The sequence below is a fragment of the Vombatus ursinus genome, unplaced genomic scaffold, assembly GCF_900497805.2.
Source record: "Vombatus ursinus unplaced genomic scaffold, bare-nosed wombat genome assembly UNPS02014812.1, whole genome shotgun sequence".
Classification (NCBI taxonomy): Eukaryota; Metazoa; Chordata; class Mammalia; order Diprotodontia; family Vombatidae; genus Vombatus; species Vombatus ursinus.
This window is the reverse complement of record NW_020954590.1, coordinates 56376033-56394983: the sequence shown is the minus strand read 5'-3', so window position 1 is coordinate 56394983 and position 18951 is coordinate 56376033. Positions and strand designations below refer to the sequence as shown.

Sequence of the window (18951 nt, the reverse complement as noted above, 5' to 3'; positions counted from 1 at the left end):
TATAAAGGCAAAAATGAAAAAGTCCGTGTTCTCAGTGGGTTTATATTCTACTGGGGTCAACAATATGTGCACATAAAGACAAATACAGAATATTTACCAAGTTTTTTGTTGAGTCATTTCCGTCCTGTCCAAGTCTCCGTGACCCCATTTGGGGTTTTCTTGGCAGAGATACTGGAGTAGTTTGCCATTTTCCTTCTCATTTTACAGATGAGAAAACTGTGGCAAATAGGATAAAGTGACTTGCCCAGGGTCATACAGCTAGCAAATGTCTGAGGCCAGATTTGAACTCAGAAAGATGAGTCTTGCTGACTCCAGGTCAAGTACTCTATCCACTCTACCACCTAGCTGCATCCATTTACCAAGTAAATATGAAGTAATTTCCAGAAAGGAGACCTAGTCTGGGTGGGAGTCAAGAAAAACTCATTATAGGAAATGTTACATGGGCTGAGCTTTGAAGAAAACTAGGGCTTCTCAAAGTCAGAGATGAGGGAAGGAGGACATTCCAGGTGTAATGTGTTACCCTTTAAGGTTTGTTGAAGAGTTAAAGCCCACTCAGTTCTCTGAGAGAAAGTCACTCTGAGAGACAGCTGTCAGAGGCTGTGTCTGACTAGGCAATTACTGAGTTTTGAATATGACAGGCTGTTATAGACTGGAAAAACATCAACACTAGAACTGTTGTATGAATTTGGGACAAATGTAATTTTTCTGATTATTGACGGATGAGAATTTGATTGCTAATCATAAACTAAGATAGAGTTATTCACGTAAGTAATCCAGAATCTGAACTCAGAAAGAAAAGAGAAGAGAGGGGTGAAAGGCCAAATTTCAAAACTGCAGCAGTTAAGTTTAAAGGTATAAACAATGAAGTCTACAGTTGCTCTTAAAGATTAAGTTGAGCTAAACAAGGAAGCAGAGAGGAAACTCAATGGATCAGCCTTTTTGGCTGAGACTTCATGCCCAGGATGGAGTTAGTCAAGCACCCCAGGGATCAACTCACCTTAGTGGTAGGAACATCTATTCAAAACAGAAGCTTAAGGAAATTTTAGGAGCAGTTCCTGACACAGAAAGAGAAAATCAAAGTTTACGGTCCCAAAGTCGTGAGTTACTCTGACCACATGGATTTTCTTCATTCATGTGGCTCCTTAGCTGGTTTCTTTAAATATATTCCCAATACTCGGAATTGCCACTGCTGGGGATTGAGTCAGATTCAGCAATTGCTAAATTATGAATTCAGTAAAAAGAATAATAACAATAATACCATAAGTGTCACATATTAAAGCAAATATAATATTTGTGATATTGCTCTTCCTGTTGTCCTATTGTTAAGTAAATAGCTGTTTAAGATCCGAAAATGTGGGGATGGCAGTGATAGAAGGAGTTCTGTTTGGGATATGCAGAGTTCGAGATGCCTGTAGGATATATCTAGTTCAAAATGCCCATTAAGTGATATAAAATTAGAGCTTGGGAGAGACACCAGGGTTGGATATATAGATCTGAGTAAAGAAGATAATTAAACCCATTGGACATGGTGAGGTCACCAAGAAATATAGTGTACAGAAAAAGGAAAAAATACAGGACCGAGCATTGGAGTATATTCATAATTAGGGGCCAGAAGTAGATAATGATGCAGAAAAGGATAATGAGAAAGAACAGTCAGATAGAGAGAGAGCAGCAGTATGATGAAAACCCAGAGAGGAGAGAGTATTCAACAGAAGTGTTCTAAAGGGTATAGTATTCCAAGAGGTGCTGAAAGGGAGGATGGAGTGCTTTCCAGGATAAAGGACAGCCTTGCAAAGACATGGAAGAAGGTAATGAAATATCAAATTTGGGGACCAGAAGGTCAATTGTTTGGCTGGAACAGAAAGGGATTATTGTAAAATAAATTTCTGAAGGTAGATTGAAGCAATTTGTGAAGAGTTTTAAGTGCTAATGTGCAGGTGTTTTATTTCATCCTAGAAGCAATAGGGAACCACTGAATATTCTTGAGCAGGGCAGTGACATGAAGAGCATTGTGCATTAGGAAGAGTACTTCAACGGCTCCATGGAAGATGGATTTTCACACCATCCAATTGTTTTCTTTTCAACCAGCTAAGGATGTCTACCATCAGCTATTAAAATGGTCAGGTTCAATCCTTCCTTCTGCTTCATGGACTAAAAAATGTGAAAAGAAATTCCTCCAGAATGAATGGCAATGAGTGTAATAATATTAGAAGATGACTCACATATCTCACACCCCACAAATACTATAAAATATTTTGAACACAAATAATGAGGGTATTTTTCCCCCTTGAAGTCCAGAGGAAATTAGCATTTTCCCTTCCTGTATGTGTAGTTCAGGTAACAGAATCTTCCTTCAAACTTTCTCCTTCTGATTTCCCCTCCAATAGACATAAATTGGCCGGCATTCCTAGAGAAGAGAGTGTTTAGATAGCCCCAGCCCACCTGCCTTCATTGCCTAGAGAGGACAGCTTTATTATCTGTGAGGTAAGCATATTCATTTGCTTTCCATCTGGTAACCCAAAGAACCATAGATCTTGGGCATTATTATGTCAGGGTACCTCCATATTAGGCAATCTGGACATGGCCTAAAAGCCCCTTACACAAACATCATCATTGGCCTTTATACAGCACTTCAAATTTGCAAAACACTTCACATATAAGGTTACCACAGCTTTGTGGCTCAAAGCTCCCTTTTCCAGCTACCCAATCTCAGAAATGCATGAATAATGTTGTTTCCAAGCACAGTAAAAGTGTGTCCAGCTTCTCTGGTCAATAGGGCATCTAAGAATGTCCAGGACCTCATCACATAACTTCACACCCTGCTCATTCTCAACCTTTCCCACCCCCACCCTGGCCAGGGTGGAAATGGGGCTTACTGTGTTTCATTGATGACTCTTGGAACATTTCATAAAGTTGAATTAAATCTCACTGTGCTGGCTGTGATGAGGGCAATGCCCTTGGTATTTTCTAAAAGTATGAGGTGAGTTCACTGCCACTGGTAACTGAAGGAGACAGCATATTTTTACAAGCTCCCAGGTTAATATCTTCTAGCCTTATTGAAGTGCCTCTTCTAGAGTTATACCCACAACACACCAGTATTGATTAAAAACACAGAATTGCTCTCCTGGAGCAGATGAACAGCCCACTGTGTTCATCACAACCCAGTGTCTTAATGGCTAAGAGAGGAAGACAGAAAAATAGAATACAGCATCCCTGGAGGAAAGTTTTAGTTTCTAATCTACAGTTATGTTGAACCTCTTCAGTCCTGCATCTCTGAACAGAATGGTATCTTCTTCAGGAGTGATGTTCTTTCTACATCTGATTAATGATTAACGTCATTCACTCATTATTTTGGAGGTTTGTCTAAGTTTATTGTATTGGATATGCAAATAGTGATAAATTCCAGATTCTGATATTTTCTGTTCTTCACTACTTCATGCATCTTATTGCAAGCATTTTAAAAATCAGATCATAGAATGTCAACCCCCCTAACACAGGCAGCTAGGTGGCCCATTGGAACAGTGGACCTGGAGTCAGAAAGACTTGAGCTCACATCCAACCTCAGATATTTATTAGCAATGTGACCTTGAGTAAATCATTTACCCTCTGTTTGCCTCAGTTTCGTCACCCTCAATTAGAGGTAATAAAAGGATATAATAAAACTCCCGTGGTTGCTGTGATGATCAGGTGAGATAATATTTGCAAAGTGCTTAGCACAGTCTCCAGCACATAAATGCTAACTATTACTAGCTGTTATTTTTCAAAAGAGGAAACTGAGGCCATAAGAGTTGGTGACTCACCCATGGTACACAACCAGTAGTAGTAGAGTCAAGTCTAGAACTCAAGTATCTTGTCTCCCTTGCCAACTCACTTTCTACTACACTATGCTGAGAAGTAAACAAATCAGTAGCAATATCTGAAGGTCTTAGCAGAACCTGTGTTACATTCTTCTATTGATTTGGCTGCTAATATATTACTAGAACCTTTAAAATGTTTTTAAGTATCTATCTGTATCTCCGAAGTGCAGCCTGAACCAAATTAAAATGTAATTAAGAACCCACTAAGAGGGATAGGGACTGACTCTAGGATTTCATTGGTATAATATGGCAGAGGTGTTAAACATGCCAGGAACACTCCGAAGTGCAGCCTGAACCAAATTAAAATGTAATTAAGAAACCCACTAAGAGGATTTTATCCATCTTCCTCTAGCCCAAAGCCTATTTTTGGGATCTGGCCAGTGGCCATCTAACACCATAAGTCAATATGTGCTCAGACCAAAGAATATGAATGAATCTTTGTGTTCATCATATAAAATAGTCCTAGATAAAATTACTGCAAAACAAACCATATAATGCATTCCAAAGCCCATTTATACATGATTCTTGGGGTATCCAAGTTGTGAAAAATCTATGCTTCTGCTCCCCTGTTGCTGTCATTTTGTCATTTTTCACTCATGTCCATCTCTTCATGACTCCATTTGAGGTTTTTTTTTTTTGGCAAAGATACTGGAGTGGTTTGTCATTTCCTTCTCCAGCTCATTTTACAGATACAGAAACTGGGGCAAACAGGGTTAAGTGACTTGCCCAGGGTCACAGAGCTAGTAAGTGTCTGAGATTGGATTTGAACTTAGATCTTCCAGACTCCAGGCCCAGTGTTCTATCCACAACACCACTTAACTACCCTCTGCTCCTCTACATTAGCTCAGAGTTAATTGAATAGTGATTTCCCTATTTGTGTGTGTCTCCTACCCTGTATTCTATTCCCATGTTTTCAACTGCTCGAAGGATACATTTCCTCTAAAATATATCGGTATCACCTAAAGCTCAGTATATTAAAAACACAAATCATTACTTCCTACGCTCCTACTGGTATCTTGATTCCTGTTACCAAAACCATCATGGTCCCAAATTACAAAACTAAAAACTATAGTGTCATTTAAATCATCCTTTCTTTACTTCCTGTTTTCAATATCCCTGAATCCTGTCAATTCACTCCCACCACTCCTTTACATACTCTCTTATCTTCACTTGTATTATTGCAAAAACCATCTACCTGGCAGCTCTATAACCAAGACATTTTCCTTCCTGTCACCCTTTACAAAGCCACCAAACCAATCAGCCTAAATGAAGCTTTCATCATATCATTCTTCTACTTTAAAATCTATATCAACCCTAAATTCTCCTATTTGATAGTGAAGGCCCACTCTAATCTTTTTTTTTTTTTTTTTGAGGCAAACAGGGTTAAATGACTTGTCCAGGATCACACAGTTTCTGAGGCCAAATTTGAACTCAAGTTCTCCTGACTCCAGGCCAATGCTCTATCACTTAGTCGTCCTGCCCACTCTAATCTTCATCCTCACCTTCTATTCAATTTATTTATAATCACTACCCAAAACAAACTATGCACTCTAGTGAGGTCAATCTCTTCAAGGTACCACGGTCATTCCTATCTCCATCACTTTTTTTAATGTTGTTTCTTAGTCCAGACTTTCTTCATCTCCTTTTTCTTTGTTTTTTTTTTTTTCTAAATACTGCCCATTTAGTTCAAGTCCCATCTTCTTAATCCCTTCCCCTGACTACTCCAATCCCAAGCGACATGCCCTTTGTCTGAACTTCCATTTTGCATATAATTTGGACCATGCCACTTAGCACTTGAAAATATGTACTGAGACTTAGTATTGCTAATTGTTTTAGGTTGGCTAGTCTTGTTTCAACTACTAGATGTGTATGTAAGTACCCTGAGCATAGGGACCATGAATGATATGTTGCTGTATTCCCCTGTGCCTTCTAGAACAACAACAAACAGAGCAGGAACTCAACACTTTTGGTTAATGGAATGAGTGAGTGAATATAAAACATCACAGATTGAGTTCACGCCTTTTTTCTTTAATGATATGTCTTTAGTGAGGATACCAATTTAAAGTTTTTGAAAAATCAATTTGTTTCTATTGTTTCTATTTTAACTTTTTTTGCTATTTTAATATAAGGGATAGGGACTGACTCTAGGATTTCATTGGTATAATATGGCAGAGGTGTTAAACATGCCAGGAACACTCCGAAGTGCAGCCTGAACCAAATTAAAATGTAATTAAGAAATATTTAACAAAATAAACAAAAATACAATAAAACATAGATGATAATACCTGGTTTTCCAAGACAATATGTGGCCTGCTGGGATCTTTAAATTTAGTGGCCCCATTTATATTTAACACCACTGGAAATTCCAGGTGAGGAAACCCCACCTACCACTGCAGATTGGCACTTTCTCTGTGATTATAATCACAGTGCGTAGAGCACTGAGATATTGTGACTATTCTATGGTCACCCAGCCAGTATGTGATATTTCAGTGGTGGGACTTGAGCCCAGATTTTCTAAGCTTAAAGGTAGGCATTTGATCCATTATGTCATGCTTTTCTCATTATGTGTATGCATAAAACATATTAGCAAACATTTATATACTGCTTACTATGCACCAGTCTCTGTGTTAAGCCCTCTACAATTGTTATACCATTTGATCCTCCCAACAACCCTGGGAGGTAGATGCCGTTATTATCTTCATTTTATAGATGAGGAAACTGAGGAAAGCAGAGTAACTTGCCCAAGGTCACACATGTTGTAGATGTCTGATGTAGGATTTGAACTCAGATCTTCCTGACTTCAAGCTTGCCTCTGTACTCTATCCACTGCACCACCTAGTCCCCATATATATTTATGGATTTATATTTGTATAATTAGTAAGAGTTTGATTTCTTCCTATCAAAGATGTATAGGACATTGAACCCTTTCTAATTCCTTTTTATCATAGCTGTTTCAAGATAAAATAACCTTTAACTGGGTAGCCCTGATTCTTTATACTTTAATGCCCTTTGCTCTTTCACTGAATGTCATTTGGTCCTGGAGATTCACTGAGATTCAGTGGCTAAAGCCATTAAGTCTTGTACTTAATGCCTTTATCTCTGACAATGTCATGAACATTTCCCTATCACCTTTCTAACTAAGGAGAAAGATAAACCATTATGATTATAGTTTCTCTCTCCTCTTCTACCTCAAGGCCTACTTTCAAGCCCTTAATTTAATTAACAAATCAGTTCAAACAACATTATTATATATTGTTCTGTGGTAGGAACTTCAGTAGAGACTTCTAGATAAAATCCATCTTCTATGGAGCTTATAGTCTAGCAGATTCCATGAAATCACTGCTATATCTTGGAACACTTTTTTAGTATGTTTTGTTTTGTATTTCCCAGATACCTGTTACTATCATTCAGATTTCTAAGTACTTTTGAGATTTCCCTTTGTCATTTCCCTAAAAGGTTTGGTTCATTTCCTTATTAGTATCTTTTCTGGATTTCTGTTTTATTTTCTCAGAGTTTAGATGACTTGCCCAGGGTCATATAGCCAGGATGGGTCAGAAGTGGAACTTAAACCTAACTCTTCTTGACTACAGGGCCTACTCTCTATCCACTATCCCACATTGCCTTTCTCTGAGGCAAAGAATATGAATGCTGTAAGGTGCAGGCCTAGCTTGGCTGGTTTGCCCAACTTAACAATGTATTAATTCTCATTTTCTCTTTTTCCCTTTCAGTATCTAGAGAGAAATTCCAGCAGCCAATCGTTAACCAGGTACGTATTTTGTGTCCTTACCCTAATATTGAGTATTTTGCTTTGAATTTGAAAAAGCTGTCATTTATGAAAGTGAAAAACATTTGGGCTTGGAACTTCTCGGTGATAGGAGAAATCACTAGATATTTGGTGGCCATGCCAACCACTCCTGTTCTCTTCCCATTCCTTTGTGCCGTTGTCCAAAGAAATAAGAAGTGGAGAAGAGAAACTGACCTTCTGCTAAAGATATGGAATTCTGGAGTCTAAACAGTCCCACAGTCATATCATTAACTTTTGTTGATACCAAAAGCTGCAAATGGACACTTTTATCTCATTTTCCCCTAACAAATTCAACTCTCCTCTGTGATTTTCCCAGGATTCTGCTCTCAGTGGTAAGAACTAAGACTTGACTCTGCATTACTACCTCTCTCAAAGTCTTTAAACATATGCTACTCCCCATTTGACTAGCACAGACTTTAATCCGGACCTGTGATTTCAATGTTATAGGGATCTTGGTGTAGAAAGTTCCTCAACCAACCAATCAATCAATCAATCAACAAGCATTACACCTATGTGTCAGGTGCTGTGTTAGCCACTGGGAGTACAAATGTGGTGCGCACATGGGGTATCTCTACCCACAGTGTGGTAGTTCATGTCTCCTGCATTGGCACGTACTACTGACTAACTCTCTTGTGTGGACTTGATCACCCCAACCTGCCCTCACTCTGGCAGGTGCAGGTTCCTACAGAAGGACTGCCAACACATAGTTACCCTCAAACTCTCTCTCGGTATCCTACGTTAACCCTATTTGGAGGGAATACACTCCCCCTCCCAGTCACCATTTAAGTGCTTCAGCCCTGACCAGTGTACTTCCATTTACACAAAACTAACTTCATAATGATGGCACTCTTGGAACTTAAACATAACCATTTACATAGCTACAAGGCAAAAGGGGATAATAACGTCACAGGTACTGAGGTTAAAGCAAATACACTCATCATAAACACATCATAATATCCACATAAACTAGAGACATACTCTGCCAGGTTTATGAGTGGTTGAGCTCTTCCCAACCAATTGGGAACCTTGCAGCTGAAGGCTTCTGTCAGCTGTTTTGGCTACCTTTTTTATCACACAGCTCCTATAGAGTTAGTCTTTTTACCTCACACTGTTTCTTCAGCCTTCAATTTTCATTAGTTATTTTCTTCAATACCTTCAATGACTTAAATCAGAACCTCCTGGCATTCACTCACCTTTTACTTAGAGGTTAAAGCTTAACAAATCTCTCCATGCTATCAGAAATCCTTATTTAATGACCCAGTAGTCTCCTCTTACCTAAGTTTTTATTTTGTAAGATTTTACCCTCTTAAGCCTTAAAAGTTACACACAAATGAGCTGAGAGACAATGCAACTCCAATCATTTTGTAGTCTTCAAATCTTTGTTGTTGTTTAGTTATTTTTAAGGTGTGTCTGACTCTTTGTGACGTCATTTTTTAACAAAAATACTGAAGTGGTTTGCCATTTCCTTCTCCAGCTCATTTTATAGATGAGGAAACTGAAGCAAACAGGGTTAAGTGACTTCCCCAGAGTCACACAGCTAATAAGTGTTTGAGGCAAGATTTGAACTCAGGAAAATGAGTCTTTCTGACTCCAGGGCCAGTACTCTAACCACTGAGCCACCTAATTCCCCACAATCCTCAAATAGGATCACTCAACATCATTTGTCTCTTACAACTTTTTCTTTATACTTGAATTTTTAGCAGTTATTAATAAATAAACTTTCTATCCTCTTAAAGAAAAATTGTTTGTATACAAAAGGAACATCACCCTACATCCTATGTAGTATAATTTGAGCCTTTATATTTATTACACAGTTTATTCTCTGTTCCATTTGCTACCAAACTACTCACAGCTTATTGGAAAACTGGGTTTCTTTACAAATAGACATTAGCAGTTATTATTAAAAGTTTCTTTCCTAGTCCTTTCAGAAACCAAACTATTCACCTAGGAAGAGGTCAATATTTTACATCATTTACTACTTTAATTATTTTTCTTTACATGAAAGTAAATATTTTTGACCCTTTCAGCACCAACCTGCTAATCTCAAAGAAAAAATACAGTGAATGAAGAAAAAAAGTGAAGTAGTTCATATCTTGAAACTCAGGGATCTATCCTAGGCCGTCTTTTCTTTTCCTCCTATGTTATCTCACTTGTTAATATTAACAACTCCCATGAATTCATCATCTTCTTTATGCACCAGAACTGTCTATCCACCCCCACCCCATCTTTCTCCTGAGCTGTAGTCCCACATTGCATACTGTTTTTTTGTCATCTCAAACTGAGTGTCCTATAGGTGTCTTGCACTCAACATATCCAAAACAGAGCTCATTAACTTTACCCCCAAACTCTCTCCCCTTCCAAAACTGTCAAGGGCATCACCATCTTCCAAATCACTCATGTTTACAGCCTTAGGATCATCCTCTAGTCTTCATTCTCACTTACCCAGTATATCAAATCTGTTGTCAAATCTTGTCATCTCACATCTCTTGGGTATGTCCCTTTCTCCCCGCAGTCACCACCCTGGTTCAGGCTCTCCCCATCTCATGTCTTTCCTCATTCTAATCTCTGCTTCACTCAGCAGCGAAGTCGAATTTCCTAAAATGCAGATCTATCATCTCCCCTTACTCAATAAACTCCAGAGGCTCCCTATTACGTCCTATCATAGGATCAAATGTAATGTTCTCTATTTGACATTTAAAGCCCTTCTCAACCTCGTCTTTTTCTACCTTTCCATTATTCTTACATTTATTCCCTTTCTCTTACTCTGGTATCTAGCTATACCTCCCTCTGTGCTGTTCCTCGACCACACCCCTCCTGGTTCATCCTTGTTGAATTATATTTCCCTCCAAGTCTGGAATGCTCTCCCTCTTCACTTTTACCTCTTAGTTCCCTCCGTTCTCAGCTGAAATTTCACTTTCTACAGGGTCCTTTCCTGGGCCCCAGCACTTTTCTGCTCCACCAAGTTCCTTCCCTCTGAAATGACCTTTCATCAGCTTTGTGTATATATGCAGGCATGCATGTGTATATATGTGTATACATATATGTTCGTACATGTATATATTGTATATGTGATTATTTGCGTGTCTCTTCAATTAATATCTATATTTAAGGGCAGGGATGGCGTTTTTTGCCTTTCTTTGTATCTTCAGTGCTTATCACAGTATTTGGCATATAGAAAATGTTTACTAAATACTTGTTGATTCATTAACAATCTAACTGGGGAGATAATGTGCATATACACAGGTACATATAAAACATTAAAAAAGAAGTTACAAGATAACCTTTGGGGGAAGTCACTGACAGCTGGGAAGGACGGGACCAGAAAAGGGGTGTGCTCAAGCTGAATCTTGAAGGAAGCCAGGGTGTTGCAACAGTCCATTGTGAATAGAGAGTGCATATCAGACATTCAGGAGAGCCGGTACAAAGATTATATGAGGAATAGCAAGGAGGCCAGTTGGGCTGGTCTATAGAGTTTGCAAAAGGAAGTAAAATGTAATAAACCTGGACAGGTAAGGTGGGACCAGGATGTAAAATGTTTTAAATATCAAACACAGAGACTATATATTACCCTAGAGGTAATAGGGAGCCACTGGAGTTTATTGAGGACTACTACTTCTGTTACCCCTTCCTACTGCTGGCCTTTTGGAGCTGTTCAAGGCACGGGCTCCTCAAGGAGATTATAAGTTAACCCAACATAGACACCTTAGAGAAGCTGCACAGACACAGGTCCTCATGGCTTTCCCTGTTATCCACATCCCCCTGTAATTACCTCATGACTACAGTATGTACTCTTCTGTAATAATCTCTGCATTAAGATACCCAAACTGTGGTTTTAGTTATTTGGTGGGAATAATAAGTAATACCAGAGAAGCAGGCATGAACAGGTTATTATATTATCTTTTCTCCAAAATATAGTACTCTTCTAAACTTTCCTATTTCTGGAGAGATCATCTTTCCAATCATGCAGGTTTATAACCTGGGTCATCCTCAGCACCTCACTCTCCTACACCTCATATATCCCATCAGTTGTCAGACCTTGTCATCTCTGCCTTCACAACATCTCATGCATTCATCCCCTTCTCTCCACTGAGCCACCAGCCTAGTTCAGTCCTTTAGGACCTCTTATCTAGACTATTACAATAGGCTCCTAATTGGGGTCCCCACCTTGTGTTTCTCCCCTCTCCAATCCTTCCTCCACACAGCTGCCAAAGGGATTTCCCTAAAGCTCATAGTGATCATGTCCTTCCCATACTCAGTAAGCTTTAGTGGCTCTACTGACTCAAATCTTACTTCATCTTTATCTCATTTTTCTGTAATTTATATTTTAGATGTTTTATAATGTCAATAATTATTAATACACTTATATAATTTGTACATAAAAAATATTGGACACTGGTCAAAAAATGTTTGCTGATAGGGTATGCAAGCAAAATAGTAAGGAGACACTTAGTCTACCTCACTGGCGAAAGATACAGACATTTATAAGATACACTTAGTCTTTAACCACAAACATCAATCTCCATGTTTTCCTACTCATCTAGCATAAGTTGTCATTCATCCTTGCCAAGAGTGTAAGTTTCAAGTCAACATTTATGGAGTGTCAGAGTGTCCTCCATGCCAGTTTCCTCCATGCCAGCAAATGGTATATTCTTCCATGGTTTCTTATGTCTATCAACACCAGTACCAAATAAAAGGTCCAGAGCGATTCCAGAGTGCTAATTAGGGTCTTACTTTACCCAATAGGCAACAGATAGAAAATAACAAACACCTAACTTACTGAGCTTTAAAACAAAAATTTTTTCACTCATTTAGCTAATGTAATATTCTATGAATTCAAACGGCAAGATTATTACTTGGATTCTTTGTATAGATCTATCTCAATATTTGAAATTACTGCTATTTATAACACTGAAGTTAGGTGACTATTTCGGTATTTCACAGAATGCTAAAGCTGAATGGGGACCCTTAAGGTCATCTAATCCAACCCCTTCGTTTTATATCTAAGGAAACTGAAGGAGAGCCAAGGAGTTGAAGTCATTTGTCAAAGGTCACACAGCTAGTTAGTGATAGGACCAGGACTGGAATCCAAGTCTCCTGACTCCTAGGCCAGTAGTCTTTTTTCTGTACCATGGAGCTGCTCCTTGTCACCACTGGGGCACTGGTGTTTTTTTTCTCATACTTCCTCTGCTATGCAGCTTGAGAAAAACCATGCAAGCCTTTATATGGCTTTTTAATGCCCTTTATAAGACTTGTTTCCCTTAGCATTGCATTTACAGCTATTAGTGAAACATCTAAAGGTTTGGGGAGGCTGGGCGGTTGTTCATAGATAATATATTACCACTCTTAGGTAGTACTTTGTTTCAGTTGAAGTGTTGAAGTTCTATATATTAAAATTACACAGTAAAGTTTATAAAAGCAGAGCCTAAATCCTCACTGATGAACACAAGAAAAAAAATTTCAATCAATTAACATTTATTAAGCACCTACTATGTGGCAGGCTCTTTGTAGCTGAGCGCTACAAAGACAGAAATGAAATAATTCCTTTCCCCAAAAGCTTATATTCTAATGGGAGGAATAATAAGTACCTATGTATGAATATAAGTAAATACAAAATTTTCGTTTGGAGTGCCACAACAGCTAGTGGAAATCATGAAAGGCTTCATGAAGAAGATAGCTTGAGATGAGTATTGAAGGAAATGAGAGTAAGGTTACAACATTACCCACTCCCACCTAACCCCTCTGTATTAGTTCTTCCTTTCACATCCCATTTTTATGAGATGATTGCTCCTTTTTACCTTTTTCTACCCAATTTTGATTTTTTAGAATCACCTCCTCATATACAACTCAGTCCCAACCTTTCTTTCAAACTATCCTAATAATGATGGCAGTTTTAAAAATACTGATAACATTTTCACATATAAGAATAAGCAGTAGTCTTTAATGTTTTCCTTATATTTCTTCTAATTTTCCATTGAGTTCTGGTGTTTTTGTCCAAAATACCTGAAAGTCTTTCAGTTCATCAAATATCCATTTTTTTTTTGTTCAGGCTTGTACTCAACTTTGCTGGGTAAGTTATTCTTCACTGCAATCCCAATTTTTGTTCTTGAAAATATGATGTTCCAAGACCTACTGACTTTAATGTAGACTCTGCTAGGTCTTGTGAAATCTTTACAGTATTTCTGCAGTATTGAAAGTGTGTTTTTTTTTTCATGTTGCTTGCAATATTTTCTCCTTAACCTGGGAGTTTTGAAACTTATGACATTCCTATAAGTTTTCTTCCTGAGATCTCTTTCAGGGGGTAAATGGTAGATTTTTTTCTATTTCAACTTCACCCTCTTGTTCTAGAATTTTAGGAAAATTTTCCTTAATAATTTCTTGTAATATTGTATCTACTTTCTTTTTTTTTTAATCATAATGTTCAGGTAGTCCAACAATTCTTATATTTTCTCTCCTTAATCTGTTCTTCAGATTAGTTATTTTTCTAATGAGATGTCTCAGATTCTTCTCTATTTTTTCTAGTTTTATTATTCCTTGGTGTTTTATAATGTTATTCCATTCCTCTTGCCTGATTCTAGTTTTCAAGGAGTTATTTTCTTCCTTAAGATTTTAGCCCTCTTTTTCCAATTGGTTAACTTTCTTTTCAAAATTTCTCACATTGCTTTTATTTTGTTCCTTAATTTTTCCTTGATCTCTCTTATTTGATTTTTGAATTCCTTTTTAAGTTCTTCCAAGAACTTTTTGGTTTGTGACCATTTGACATTGCTCTTTGGGTAGAAGTGGCTTTTTTTACCTCACTATCTTCCTCTGAAGATGAACCCAGATCTTTTATATCATAGCAGCTATCTATGGTCAGGTTCTTCTTCCTTTGTTTACTCATTTTTCTTTTTTATTTTGTTTTATTTTATTTTTAGCAGCTTATTATTATAATCAGGTTTTAATCTTGAATTGTGGGTAATGTTGCCGCAGGCCTCAGGTCCTCCTTACTGTTATTTTCTGAATTCTGTTTGGGTGCTCAACTTCAAGGACGGACTCCTCTCCTCCCTTAAGCCACAGTTAGGGCCCCAAGCTGCACTGTCCCCAAAATGCTCTTGTTCCCTACAGTGAGACAGGTTGGTGAACGTTCCTGAGACGTGAGTTGAAATTTCTTGAGGTCTACTGCTTCCTAAATGAGTTGCCTCAGGGCCTGCTGTGTGTTAATTCAGTGAAGACAGCCTGAAGGTGTCTACATTCCACTCTGGCCAAATCTCAGCCTCTGGTGGTCTTGTCTTTCCTGAGGTCTTCCTAAATTGTCTTAGGACAACAGCTTTACCCCTTTATTTTTGCTGCTCTATGTTCATTTCATGGAAATGTTCTATTTGTGGAGGAAGTTTAGAAAGCCTGGAAATTTCTGACCTACTGCACCATCTTCCCAAAATGCAATGTCAGAAACCAAGAATTTTTAAAAGTGGAGATGAGAAAGGAATACATTTTAGCAGTGAGAACAATCAGTGCAAAGGCATGGAAATGGAGTATAGTGTGAGATGAACAGCAGATAAACCAGTATGTCTGGGTCAGGGAGAGTGTCTAGAGTGAAGTAATATGTAAGAATTCTGGAATGGTATAAAGGGGTCATCTTGTGAAGTTTTAAATGTCAAATATAGGAGTTTATATTTGATTTGTTGTTGTTTAGTCATTTCAATCATGTCCAGCCCTTTGTGACCCTTTTGTGGTTTTCTTGGCAAAGATACTGGGATGGATTTGACATTTCCTTCTCCAGTTCATTTTACAGATGAGGAAACTGAGGCAAACAGAGTTAAGTGATTTGATCAGGGTTACACAGCTAGCCGAGGCTGGATTTGAACTCATGAAGATGTCTTTCTAACTCCAAGCACAGCACTCTATCCACCAGAGGTAATAAGGTCAGAAGATCACACAGGTAGTAAACAGAGGCAAGATAGAGCACCAGACCTAGATATAATCTGATAGATCAATTCATCTATTGCATTCTTTTTCCAATGAAAAAACTAAAACCTCTCAAGGTCAAGTGATTTGTGCAAGATCACACAAATCATTAGTATCAGAGCTGAGATTAGAAGAATCAGAATTCTCCTAACTGGAAATTTAGTACTCTTTCCATTACACAGCAGTGCCACTCAGGAAATGTTAATTCACCTAAGAGCTTTTTGGAAGAAGAGCACGCATGTTTTCTTTTGAGTTTATAGTTAGTATTTATTGGTGGGGCATAGGCAAACACAGGATAAAACAATAGGCATCATCCATCTTTAATTTATTTCCATTTTGGCACACAGACAAGAAGCAATACCACAACTTCTTTGAATACCTGTTTCTTTGTTTCAGAGTTTAGTTCTTGACAAGTATTTTCTTTTCATCACTATGGATAATCAACAGAGAAATCCCTACCAGAGAAGAATATACTGTGGAGCATTGTCATACAGAAGTTTTATCCTGAAATCAACCCAGGTTGCCACTTTAGATAGTATTATTACATTGAAACTGAAAATCAGATTTTCTTTCATTAAGTAGATTGTTAATTGCACATTCACATAGGATGTATAGATTGAAATTTGAAGAGAAAACTTCCACCAGCATGCCAATAGCTAGAAGGCTTGTGTAGCCCATGGCTTCTTTACCACACCTGAGCTCAGAGAACAAACAACTACTTGAGCTCTCTGGAGAACACATTGAATTCTTGACTATGTGATTCACTGGGGAAATCAGTGATCTTCTTAAAAATAACTTCTTAACAATATTGTTTATGAGGCTAACACAAAAACTAGCAGTGACCCATATGGCCACCAGAATAGGATCCTAGAATATTATCCCAGAATAGGATAAATCTACAACCCATTATTTTTCCTGCTACAACTTCATGAAAATTATCTACTTTTAAACTTTAGTCTATTTTATTGACACCTTTTTATCGATATCCTCCTCCCACTCATATATTCCCTCCCCTATAAAAAAAAGAATAAAAAGAGAGGAAAAAGTGGTTCAACAAAGCTAATCAACATATCTATCAATTCTAATAGTATACGCTGTGTTCCATAGCTTTTTGCAAATAACAGAAGAGGTCATTTTCCATCTCTTCTTCAGGTTACAACTTGGTCATTACAATTGCTCAGAATTCAGTTTCAAATTTTGTTTTCTTGTTCCATCTACATTGTTGTATTTATTGTATGTTTTTATAGCTTTCCTGGTTCTGCCTTCTTTCCTTTGCATCAGCTGTTACCTCCCCATAGTCTTCATATTCAAAATTTCCTATAGTGAAATAATATTCCATTGTATTCATGTACCAGAATTTGTTAGCCATTCCCAAAAAGATCGATAAACTATAAAAACGTTACTGCAAATCTTTTTGTTAAACATTGTACTTTTCTTTGCCTAGAATTGAGGTTTCTAGTAGTCAAGAGATATGGACATTTTAATCACTTTCTTAGCATAATTCCAAATTACTTTCCAGGAGTTAGATCAATTCTTGGCATATGTCTTTAATAGGAATGAAATGTGCTGTAGGTTTTCTAAGCATGTTATATTTCAGATATATCTTAAAGCATTGAAAAATGTTCTCCAAATTCAATTTATTTTAATTTAGTAAGCAGTGATTAATTGGTGCATTCAATAGAGTCCTAGATTTAGAGTCAGAAGACCTGAGTTTGACTGTGCTGTGTGACTTTGTGCAAATACTTAAGCTTTCTAGACCTCAATTGCCTCAAATAGTATCAAATGAGTAAATGAAACGAGATAAACTTTAAGGCTCCTTCTATTCATATATCTATGATGCTTTAATACTAAGGGCCTATCACATACAAGGCACTTTGCTATTTGCTGGGGATACAAAGAGAAAAATAAAAATAGGCCTGCCTGCAAGGAGTTTATATTCTCCCAGGGGAAAATAACAATTATAAATAGATAAGTAAAAATTAAGTAATAACAAAGTAATTTTTTGGAAAACACTGACAATTGTGGGTATCAAGAAAAGGCCTCACTGAGGAAGAGGAAGCACTTAAGCTGAGACTCAAAGGGAGCTTCCAAAAGTCAGAGATGAGGAGGAAGAACATTCTAGGCAGGCTTGGTAGATAGCCAGGGCAAATGTATAGAGGTGGGAGATGGGATGCCTCATATGGGAAGCAGCAAGTAGGCCAATATGACGAACTCAAATAGTGAAAATAGAGTTGGTTGGAGACAAAAGTGAATGCTGCAATTAAATCCATTTATGGCCTTTCCGCTGACATGGCTAATTTGTTTTGGGTGATCATTTAGGGTTTTTGTTTGTTTCTTTGTTTTTTGCAAAAAAGGTACATTTGTTTTTAGTTGTTGGAAATCATTAAGTCACTCTGTATATATGAAAGTTTTGTGCAAACTCTAGTTTAAAGGTTTTTTGTGTTTTATTTTAAAGCTTCTTCTAACATAGTGTAACACAAACCATGAATGAACAAACAAACATACGGGAGCAACAGTATAGCATAATTCTTTATTTTTGAGATAATGCATTTAACTTAGAAATTGACTTTAAAAGAAGGATACACCATCATTCCAAACTAATTCATAATCTACAAACATAGCTGAGATAGCTACTGACAACTGCAATTTTAATTAAAATGCATAAGGTACTCAAGTACTATACTACCTCAGTATGGGGGATTTGCTTTGCTTGACTATGCATATTTGTTACCAGGGTTTTGTTTTTCATTTTTGGGGGGTGCCAAGTGGGAGAAAAGTGGGAAGGAGAGATAATAAATGCTTGTTAATTGAAAAAATAATTTAAAATACTGTTCTGTCAAGGATAATTAAATATTTTTCACTATAAATATTTTAAATTTATGAAATTTTACTTTAAAATTATTTTGAAGACATTTTAAAGCTGTCTTTTGATTCTAACATCATCTCTGGGTCCCAGTTTCCTCTTTTTTAAAATGGGATGATTGGACTAGATGATCTTGATGGCACCTTCCCCAGGTCTAAATGTATGCTGCTCTGATTTCCTATTTCTAGAAGTAAGTAAGATTTGGTCTAATAGAAGTAAGATAATTTTTTTAATGTGTGTAGCAAAGCTTTCACTTTAAGCCACTAAAACACCACGGGAAGTGCTGGTCTGGAAATCACTCTTGAAAAGTGAGTTCTTTGCTTCCTTCCTATCACTAGTCACATTGTGATGGTTAGCATTTGCCCCATATTCTTTGTGCATAGGGCTTTAAAACCATTGTTAACCAAACACTAGAGAAGTCTATTAAGTTACATTTGTCACAAATTCTGCACAAATTTCAGGTTCTCAGACCTTCCTAATCCAGA

At 37.4% G+C, this 18951-nt stretch overlaps 1 protein-coding gene across 1 annotated transcript in view; it reads left to right on the top strand.

Annotated features, from left to right (window-relative positions):
- The window catches only part of LOC114053711 (carbohydrate sulfotransferase 9-like), a 283467-nt gene that overhangs the window by 247886 nt on the left and 16630 nt on the right, over positions 1-18951 (top strand). The window contains exons 4-5 of the mRNA XM_027876841.1: positions 7586-7623; positions 14720-14752. Of these exons, the coding sequence (XP_027732642.1) occupies positions 7586-7623; positions 14720-14752 (71 nt within the window). The remainder of the gene's footprint in view (positions 1-7585; positions 7624-14719; positions 14753-18951) is intronic.